The sequence below is a fragment of the Hemicordylus capensis genome, chromosome 6 (assembly GCF_027244095.1).
Source record: "Hemicordylus capensis ecotype Gifberg chromosome 6, rHemCap1.1.pri, whole genome shotgun sequence".
NCBI classification, from domain to species: Eukaryota; Metazoa; Chordata; class Lepidosauria; order Squamata; family Cordylidae; genus Hemicordylus; species Hemicordylus capensis.
The window spans coordinates 13,739,949-13,751,214 of NC_069662.1; the positions used below are offsets into that span (position 1 = coordinate 13,739,949).

An 11,266-nucleotide genomic window follows, 5' to 3' on the forward strand; every position below is an offset into this window, starting at 1 on the left:
GGGGAGAGAGCTCTTTTGCATGATTGCTCAGCCTTGCCATCCCACATCCACCATTGCCTCCAACCATTGTTCAGCATTGCCACCATTGCCACCTTTTTTTCTCCAGCAATTTTTTTAATTGAGAAAAAGAAGAGGAATCCATCTTTTATTCCTTCTGTCTTGCTAACACGGAAAGCCTGCTACCTGAGCCATCCTTGGACCTTGGCTGAGCCATCCTTGGACCTGGGGGATCTAACACAGGCTTCTTTGGAAGAGGTCTAATGATTGCCTCCTTAAGACAAGGAGGCATCCTGCCCCCCTCATAGGAGCATTCATGATTACCAACAGGCTTTCTACAACAGCCCACCTGCTAGATCGAACAAGCCATGTTGGAGAAGGATCAAGTGAACAAGTGGTAGGCCTCACTGCTCCAAGCAGCTTGTCAACCTCCTCAGGAGTTACAAACTGAAATTGATCCAGTCAAATCACATAAGAGGAGTTTTTGGGCACCTCCAGTTCAGACACCAAATTAATTGTGGTTTCTCCATTTAGGTCTGCCCGAATCCAAGAGATTTTATCTGCGAAAAACTCAAAAAACACATCACAGTGGGAAACTGATGACTCCAAATTCTGGTTCAAGGTGGAGGGGCGGATACTAGTCCCTTCACAACCCTGAACAACTCCACTGGACGTGAACTCGCAGAGGCAATGTGGGCAGAAAAGAACCACCTGTTTGCTGCGCGTGTTACCTAAGCATAGATCTTTAGATGTGCTTTATGTCGCTATCTGTCGGATACGGGTCTTTCTCCACTTGTGCTCCAATCGCCTGCCTTGCCACTTCAGCCCCTGTAGATCTTCCGTATACCAAAAGGGGCCAATTTTGAAGCGGGTCAAAGGGGACGCTTGGGAGCAATTGTGTCTACTGCCCTGGTGAGCAAGTTGTTCCAATTCTCAACCAGGGTGTCAACAAGATCACCGGCAAAGCCAACACTGAATCCTTTCAAGGCTTCTTGGAATCCTACTGGATCCACTAACCTCTTTGGGCGAAAAATTCTAATAGGCCCCTCGCCCTGGTGGAGGTGGGAAGTGCTTGTAAGTCCAATCTTAACCATCCATGACAATGGGGAAATCACAGGCGTGCCCACCCTGATCAGTCAAAGACCAAATCAAGCATGTGACCTGCAATATGCATCGGTCCAGAGACCACTTGGGATAGGCCCATAGTTGTCATGGCCGCTATGAACTCCTGAGCTGCCCTGGACAGATTGGTCCCGAAATGAACTTTGAAGTCCCCCAGCACCAAGAGTCTGGGAGATTCCAATGCGAGTTCTGCAACCAAGTCCATGAGCTCAGTAAAGGAATCTGTAGGGCAACGGGGTAATCGGTACACCAACAGAAGTCCCAATCTATCCCTGGTCCCCAAACTTAAATATACACATTCAATATGATCTGATACCCTAACAGGGACCCTGGTAAGGGAGATGTTAGCCTCCACCTCCCCACCCACGTCCCCTGACCCGCTCCTCTACAGAATATCCTGGAGGGAGAAGCTGGGACCAGACTGGACCACTAGCCTCCCCCAACCAATTTTCACTAATACATACCAGGTCGGCTCCTTCATCCATGATCAAATCAGGGATGAGTTTAGGTTTATTTTGGACCATCCTGGCATTACAGAGGAACAGGGTAATGCTATGTGGATTGTTGGCAGTGCCCCCCCAAGGTCAAAGAGCTGGCAGGACAGCCAGAAGGGGAGACCGCTATTAAATTTCTGACTACCTTCCCCTGGAATGGCCTGCTGACCTGCCAACATTACTTCTTCTATTCCCCACCACTACCAGGATAGCTGTCCCATAGTCAACAAAGGTGATGTCAAAGAGATGTGCCAAAAAATTGTGTGCCACCATTGTTGTTGTTGTCATCATCACTCTTTCAACTTGCGGAGATGAGAGGGGGGCAAAACCTCGCTATTCCACTGGCAGAATGTGTTGTTTAGCAGCATCCTTACTTTACTTGCTTTGGAAACCCAGTTCTCTTCTTTGCAAAGCTCTACTGTTGTTGTTGATGTGTGCTGTTAATGTAGACTGGGGACAGAAAGAGTGGGGGTAGTGGTAGTGCTCCAATGGGTGCCTGCCACCACCCAGATCCCAAAGGGATTGGGCAAAGGACTGGGTTTTGGTGATTTGTTGAAGTTTGAGAGACTTTGGGGCAGATTCAGGGCAGAAAGGGGGCATCTGGGGTGGAAGAGTGGGGTGGGGAGACAGTGCCCCAATGGATGCCTGTCCTCACCCAAATCCCGAAGGGATTGGGCAAAGGGATGATTTTTGGTGATTTGTTGAAGTTTATGCATCTTTAAGGCTTTTCTCCATAGGAATAATGGAGGTTTCAGCAGCCCCATAACTGCACTTGGGGGGCACTGGGGTGACCCAGAACAAGTGACGGTGTAGTGCACAGGGGGTGCTAACCACCCCAATGGGTTGCTAACCCATGGGGTAGAGGGTTTTTTTGTTTCTGAGGTGTTCTGAGTGTCTATTCTCTGGTAGCATATGGGATTTATAATGACAAACCATGAATCCACTCTCATTTGCTACCAGTGAAACTACACTAAGAACCCCTCAGAAACAACAAAACCCTATACCCCATGGGATGGCAACCCATGCGGGTGGTTGGCACCCTCTGTGCACTAAACCTCCACTCACCCGGGCCACCCCAGAGTCCCCCAATTGCAGTTATGGGGCTGCTGAAACCTCCATTATTCCCTATTGAGAAAAACTTTAAAGACACATAAACTTCAAAAATCACTTTAAAATGACCCCTTTGCCCAATTCCTTTGAAATAATTCTGGTACCTTCCTGGCCCCCTTTGGACACTCCCACCCACCACACCACACCCTGGGCCACCCATTTCCCCCCAATGTGAAGAGATGCATTTGCTGAAACCTCCATTATTCCCTATTGAGAAAAACCTTAAAGACACTTAAATTTTAAAAATCACTTTTTAAAAAATCAGCCCTTTTCCCAATTCCTTAGAAATAATTCTGGTAGCTTCCTTGCCACCGCTAGGCACTACCACCAACCACATTCCACCCTGGGCCATCCCTTTCCCCCCAAACTTAAAGGAGAAAATCTTAAAGATGTGTGAACTTCAAAATATCACCAAAAATCAGTCCTTTGCTCAAGTCCTCTGAAATTTGAGTGGTAGCCTCCACCCATTAGGCATTTCCATCCCATACCATTCTTTTGTCTCCAGGACAAAACGGTTTTTTGAATGCTAATCAGTTCATATTCAGATTTGGATTAATTCGGAACCAAATCGAATCTGGGGTGATTTGGATGGGTCTGATTTGGATCCAAAATGAAATAGGGGTGTTTTGATTTGTGTCCAAAATCAAACATCGAATATCTGAAATGCACACCCCTAGTGTAGATCACAGATAAAATGAAATAAATCATTAAATTAAAAACTATAAGAAAAACAAAAGTAAGAGCAGCTTAAAATCTATCAATGTCACATGAGAGGGAGCAAACCTTAACAACCCGGTCTGTAGTAAAACAAGGCAGTCAGCAGATTCCAGTTAAAGTTCAACAATGTTTGTGTATCTTGGCAAAACAAAGACTTTGTTGATGTATTTCAGATGCAGACCAGTGTGAGATGTGCCCAGAAGATCAATGTCCAAATGAGAAACAGGATCAATGCATCGCCAAAACAATGACCTATTTATCCTATGGAGAACCATTAGGAGCAATTTTGATTTCTTTTGCTCTTTTGTTTTCCCTGATCACCTTTGCTGTGATTGGGATCTTTGTTCTGCTCCGCAAAACTCCCATTGTGAAAGCCAATAACTGGAGCATTACTTGTACCCTTCTCTCCTCTCTGCTGCTTTGCTTTCTCTGCTCCTTCCTATTCATTGGTCAGCCTAGGAAGGTGACCTGTCTCCTCAGACAAACCGTGTTTGGTATCACCTTTACTGTCGCACTTTCCTCTGTGTTGGCTAAAACCATCACTGTTGTTCTGGCCTTCCTGGCCACGAAGCCGGGAAACAGGATGAGAAGATGGATAGGGAAGAGGCTGGCAGTATCGGTCATCATTCTCTGTTCACTTATTCAAATTGGAATCTGTGCTATGTGGCTGGCAAACACTCCCCCTTTCCCAGAGTTTGACATGCACTCTCAGATCAGTGAGATCATTGTGCAATGCAATGAAGGCTCAAACACCATGTTCTACATCGTCCTGGGCTACATGGGTTTTCTGGCCATCATCAGCTTCACTGTGGCCTTCCTTGCGAGAAAGTTACCAGATAGCTTTAATGAAGCCAAGCTGATCACCTTCAGCATGCTGGTCTTCTGCACTGTTTGGATTACTTTTGTCCCAAGCTACTTGAGCACCAAGGGGAAATACATGGTGGCTGTGGAGCTCTTCTCCATCATGGCCTCTAGTGGTGGACTGTTGAGTTGTATCTTCCTTCCCAAATGCTACATTATTATTCTTAGACCTGATCTGAACACCAGAGAGCAACTAGTAAGGAAACAATATTGAGACACTGGACTCTTTCAGCCTTTTCTTGTTCTTCGGCACCATGTCTTTCATCATTATATTCCCATATTAGTAGTGAAGGAAGGCGTAGATTAGAGAATACAGTCAACATGGGTGGTATCGGTGACTAAGCGTGGGTGATATCGGGACAATGGGGGCAACTGTGGAAGAGCTGCTTGAACAATGAGCCATATTGCACAGCTCTGGCACTGCTTTGAAGGACACATCAGCCCGGTAGCACCATGTGTCCAGAATGCAGCACCGGATGTCAGCCAGCCTACAGTATTGGCCACAGACTAATAGTTCTCAAAGAAGGGAGATATATGTAGACAACCTTATACTTAAGGTTAGGTGAAAAAAGAATGGCTGACATCCAGACTAACACAGTGTGTGGTCATCCAATGAAGCACATTTGTTTGAAATGCATTCTACATTCATCCAGATCATGTTGCAATGCAATGAAGGGTCTGAGGGTCTCTTACATGGGCTTTCTGGCAATCATCAGGTTCACTGTGGCCTTCCTTGCTAGAATGTTACTGATGGATTTATTTATTTAGTCAGTCATTTATTTAAAATATCTTTATACCACCCAAAACCTACGTCTCTGGGCGATTTACAAGAAGATAAAAACAAATATAAAACATTAGTTAAAAACAAAAACAAGAAATTTTAAACACAACAATTTATTTTTTAAAAAACAATATCCTAAAACCAACATTAAAACAATTTAATGAAGCCAAGCCGATCACCTTCAGCATGCTGGTCTTCTGCAGTATTTGGATGTTCTTTGTCAAAAGCTACTTGAACACCAAGCGGAGATACATGGTGGCTATGGAGGTCTTCTTCATCTTGGTCTCTAGCGGTGAACTGTTGAGTTGCATCTTCCTCCCCAAATGCTACATTATTATTCTTAGACCTGATCTGGACACCAGAGAGCAAATAGTACGGAAAATGAATTGTGGCATTGGACTCTTTGGTTATTTTTGATGAGTTTTCTACTATTTCCTACTATTTCCTACTATTTCCTACTATTCCTCCTGTATTAGTGGTCATGCAAAATAAAGATACTGTTTCAAACAAAGCCATCACCCTGGATGCTAAAGTGTGGGTGACGTCAAGCTCTGGCTACTTGCACATAAAAATGTCACACAGTTCCTGATTATTTCCCCTTCTTTGTTCAACATTTCATTCCATCTTTCCTGTCCTTATTAGTGTCCACACAATTATGTCTGTAGCTGTCCCTCATTTTCAAATTATCTTTGCTTTGAAAATGTACCGCAAGAGACAGAGGAAATAAGTTTTGGTTTGGTTTCTGGATGATTCCTCTGCTATGGTATTGGTTCTAATTTTGCCAGTCTCTGCCGCCGTGCCAGCACAATGAGGTGGGGTTCTGGGTTGTGCCACCATTACATGAGGCAGTCACGGGCACCATCATGCTCCCCTCCACGTGACAGGGATCGGCCAATGAGGGAAAGAGGTGGGGCGATTGGGTGCCGGCTGCCTCCGTTCCATTCAGTTGCTCCACAGCTTGGCACCCACCCAACACCCTGTACTCAGTGAAGGATAGCCAGTAGCCTGTGGGGGCCAAGTAGGAAATTTTTGGATCGCACCAGATTGGCACTAGGCATGGCCTTTTTTTGCCTACTTCTCACTGAGTCCTTTGGCTTTCAGTCATAGGTTGGCACTGAAGGAACCGTTCACTTGGCAGGAGAGTGCTGGTGTTGGGTAGGTAGATTGAATAACAGTGTTCGGCTGGAGGCCAATTTGGGGTGGGAGCAGGGCCAGATTAAGCTAGTGTAGGGCCTGTAACATATGTCATAAAGGGGCCCCAAATTTTTAAAATGCACATAAATTTAAAAACATAAATTATTTACTTGCTTAGTAAAGTCATTCAATTTTTTCATTTGCTATACATACCATAGGATAGCCAAGGCAATGTTAAGAATTGCTGCCAGGGCTGGACTGGGGACACTAAGATGGCGGTGGAATTTATGCGGAGAGGGCGCCAGGTTTTGAGCAGAATGGCTACTTAAAGGTGGGAGTATTCATTGCTGCCGAGTACAGCGTGGCACAGTCAACATGGAGACCAGGGTTCCCTTGAAGGTGTACACGTGTGCATGTGCTCACATGGTTTTTGATGTAAGCTCAGTTAATTTTAGATCCCGCTCAGATTGAATCAGGAAGGCCCCACTCTGAATGCACATGGTGCGCGCACACTGCCTTGAAACTGTCACTCAGAACAAAACTCATTCGACACAGAAATGAAAAATATTAGAGAGAACACCAATGGAGACCAGGGCTCCCAGAAGCGTCGTGTATCAATGGCACAGGGGCGTAACTATGATAGGGCAAGGGGAGACAGTTGTCTGGGGGCCCACTGCCTTGAGGGGCCCCCCAGAGGGAAGTCACATGACTGACTCCCCCAGCCGTGCACCCACCTGAGTTTCCCTCAGTTGTATTCATCCTCCGAAATTGATGTGAGTGTTAAGACCTGGAGCTACCAGAACAGCATGTCTTTCTCTAGTACCATTAAATGACTTGCATCGTCCACAATTTACAAAACCTTTCAAAAAATAATTTAGGATGATGTTCTATTGTGGCACATAGGATATATAAATTTTACTCTGCTTTTGGTTACCACTATTCAGCTTCATTTACAATTTCTTTACTTCATGAGCTGAGCTTCAGTGACAGGGGGCCTATTTTAAAATCTTGTCTCTGGGCTCACTCCAACCTTGCTACGCCTCTGCAATGGCACATATTGCAATACGTGCTTGGAGTGCAGAAATGTGAACAAATATGCATGCATACAGATCAGCAATCATGTGCACTGGCCACAGATTTCACAAGTGTTGAGCACAACACATGGATACATGAATGGCTGCCATTCATTCTAAGCTCTACGACTACAGTGGGGGAGGAAGGGGTTTAATCTTTGCAAGGATGAAAGCAGTGACCTCCATCTTTGACCCAGCTTCTGGAGGGAATATAGTATTTTTGCATGCATGGAGATGTACCTGTCTCCGTGGAAACACAGCTGCAGCTCATTCAGACATGTCCTTGTGTGTCTATTCCAGGGGGCCAAGGAACAGCCTTCCAGGGTTTTTGTGGCCCAAAGGGTTGGGAATGGCGGGGGTGGCAGGCTGGACTGTGGGCACTGAGAGGGTGGGGCAATGATTGTGGGGAGGGCGCCGGGTTTTGAGCAGAATGGGTAATTAAGGTGGGAATTCGGGCACAGGGGCACCCCGCAGGTCGTGGCGCACCGGAAATATGCCCTCTTGCTAGGAGATCCCCTGTATTTGTAAAAGGGAATCCAGCTTGCTGGATTCCCATTTACGAGTAGACCCCTTACCAAGCAAGCCTGTGAGCCACTTCCATGAATGGGGGGTAGTCCAGTTCTAAATCAGACTGGCACCCTCCCCCATACACCTTATGAGGACTGGCCTGGTTCATCCTCGGACCACCCAAACAGGCCTGGCTCTGTCTGAGCTGGTTCGCACAACCCTATTTCTCTCCCTACTTTGTCTACACTAAGCCAGAAGCAAAGCCTGCTTGGAGTCTGCCGTTCCCCAAATCTCATCCTTCCCTAACTTCTTTGAATGTCCGGTGCACCATTATGGAATATTTCATCCCACTAATTCTTCTACTCTCTTTTCTTTCTAAAGAACAAAGCAAGAGGGCAAGCAAACAAACAAAGAAAGGGGAAAGGACAAGTTAAGTTAGTTAGGGCTAGTCTTTTATAGGGTTCAATTTCTGGCTATCCCCCTACTAATTGTGCAAAGAGGCACCTTTTAACGTGGTGCATCTCTTTATTTAGCAGGCCCTATCCACCCTCAGCACAGTACCTCCAGTGACTCTTGCTGGTGTCTGTCTTATGTTTCTTTTAAGATTGTGAGCCCTTTGGGGACAGGGAGCCATTTTATTTATTTATTATTTTTCTGTGTAAACAGTCCTGAGCCATTATTGGAAGGGTGGTATAGAAAATGAATGAATGAATGAATGAATGAATGAACGAACGAATGAATGAACAAATGAATGTAATGTATTTGTTTCACTAATTTTCTTTCATTCTCTTTTAATAAATTTGAATTTGTTCACTGAAACCTTGTTTTGTCCCTTTGTTTTGTTATTAGTTCCATGTCTACCACAGAGGGATAGACATTACAGTAGCAGCCCTAGGCCCCGCATCTTGTAACCGTGGTTTCTGCCATAACACAGGTCCGGATGATCAAAGACAGCAAGGTTACTGAACATGAACAAAGGTTCTGCACTATGTCTGAATCCTGAAATTATTATTTTATTTTTACAAACTTGGGTAGATTTTTTCCTGACCATGAATCCATTTATATACCACATCTTTGCAGTGGAGCCTAGAAACATTTTCATTCACTGGTTTGTTTTCTTTCTGGTGGATTGACATCTAATAGTCAATTAAGCCCTGCTTTGGGCCATTTTGAGGGAAGACCTTGCTGATGAATGCTAGGATACCCCATGGAAGTGGAAGAACGGGAATGTTCTGCCTGACATTTTAGAAGATAGGTCACTTTGCCTATGTAGGACACATTGGCGATCTGTACACACTCATTATAAAATCAATGAAATATATATAAATAAAATATAATAAAATAAATCATCTGGACACATTGACCAGATGCCTCTTACTGCATGTTTCCCTTTCTTCTCACTCAAAGCAAGGCCCAATGACCAGCAGGCACATGGGTCCACAAAGTGTTAACTGAATCCTGTTATTGCCTGCTAAACAACAAATATTGTTTAGGAGGGAATAAGAAATGTTGTCGTGGATTGTATAGGGACCAGAGGACAGCAGGGAAAGTGTCAATCCACCCTGTAATTATCAAAATCATTATTATTCAGTTCTGCTTCTTGTGGAAGCCCCATGGCTAGCTAGAGGTCATTTAATGATAAGATAGGTTAATTATAACTCAGTAGCTCATACTAGGACACATTCACTCAGTGTTTTAAGGATTTTAAAGTGCCAGTGTGTGCCCTAGAACTCAGAAGACGTTAACATGAAACAAACAAGGCTCTGTCAAATGGAATTTCTGTGTTGGTGAAGTTCTTTGTGGGTAGCCTTCTCTAGCTGACAAAGCAAGTGTACAGCTGGGGTGAGATTCAAAATTTGCAGGAGCTCAGAATGGTTCGGTTACTACCATTCCTCCTATATCTGCCTACTATTTTCAGCAGGCAAAGACATCTGCGCAGAATTCAGCACAATTCCAAGACAGGTTCCAGAGAAGACATTACCATTGGGGAATTTGGATCCTTCTTACAGGGTGTTGTGCTTCTATTCAACTTTACTGTACCACCAGACAGATCCACAACAGGATAGTGAGTATTGCATCTTTTGTTTTAATGGTTGTATTGGGTCTTTTAAGTAGGGTTGATCTAATGTATGCCTATCTGGTTTAAATTATTCTAGTGGAGATTCATTATCAATGGCAGCTTCTGATATGCCTCACATGGAGGCTGCAGCATCAAAAGTCACAACAGTCTCAGGAAGACAGTTCCAGCTGACAGTTGGTCAGGAGTCATATTTTCAAATTTCCAGTATTAAATAGCTTTTCTCTATTTTGGTTAGAAGTGGGACAATCATCCTCTGCTCCTGCTTTCCCTGAGTGGAGGATGTCTTTGAAGCTCTATTAGATAGACAGTCAAAACCTCTGAAAGGACATTTAGCAGCACAGGTATAGCTCAACCTTGCCTGGAAAAAGAAACTGGCAGGCATACAGAACAAGGATGCAGAGGGGCAGGGAGAAAGCAGCTAAATAGAACTGGTGCAGTAGGGAAGCAGCAATTTATGAGACCCTTCCCTTCCCCAGGAAGCCCTCTGGGCCACCTGAAAATCTGCACAGCCCTCAGAGAGATATTTTCTGGTGGAACACCTGAAGAGAGGGCTTTTGGGGGAAGGGGAATGGGCAGAAAATGCCTGCTTCCCTGCTGAGCACGTGCAGTTAGTTAGGAAGTTCTGTTAGATGACTTTCTTGCTGCACCACCGAATCCTTCCTCTCTATGTCAGCAACATTCCCCGATGTTTGGGCAAAACCTTTGTGGTTGTCCGTGCTCTGGAGATAGCGTTTGTGCTATTGTCATAGGTGTTCAGCTGTGTATGCAGGGAATTGGGGACAGAGAGGACCTCAGTCAGGTCTGTCATAATGCTCCCTCTCTCCCCTGCCAAGCAGTTATTATGCTGGTGTATGGTGGAGGGGTGGAGGTTTGCATCTGGACAGACAATGGATAATACCCACTTTATTCCTCTCCAATGGTTCTTTCCAGATCATGGCTCTACTCCTGCCTCCCCTGAGTGGAGGCTGTCTTTGAAGCTCTATTAGATAGAGAGTCAAAACCTCTGAAAGGAAAATCAGACACACCAATTCTTAGCAGGAATATTGATTGGTATTGCTACATCTTTCACATTAACCTATGGTCTTAGGAACTCACCCTCATATTGTCCAAATGGAGAGGATGCCACTTTTTCTTTATTAAGGGCAGTGGCATCTCTAAGACCTCCTTTGTCATACAGCTGTATGACAAATGGCGATAGTGGGGTATAGATCAGTGGTAGAGCATCTTTTTTGCATACAATGGGTCCCAGGTTCAATCCATGACACCTCCAGGTAGGGCTGGGAAAGACGCCAGCCTGGAACTTTGGATAGCCAACACCAGTCAATGTGGACACTACTGAGCAATAGTCTGACTCGGATTAGAGCAGTTTCCTATGTCCCTAGGAATTCAT

The 11,266-nt window shown here is 44.9% G+C and overlaps 1 protein-coding gene across 1 annotated transcript in view; it reads left to right on the top strand.

Moving 5' to 3' along the window:
• LOC128330906 (vomeronasal type-2 receptor 26-like) overlaps positions 1–4,515 on the top strand; it is a 31,690-nt gene extending 27,175 nt beyond the window's left edge. The window contains exon 10 of the mRNA XM_053264270.1: positions 3,614–4,515. Within this exon, the coding sequence (XP_053120245.1) occupies positions 3,614–4,515 (902 nt within the window). The remainder of the gene's footprint in view (positions 1–3,613) is intronic.
• The last annotated feature ends 6,751 nt before the right edge of the window (positions 4,516–11,266 follow it).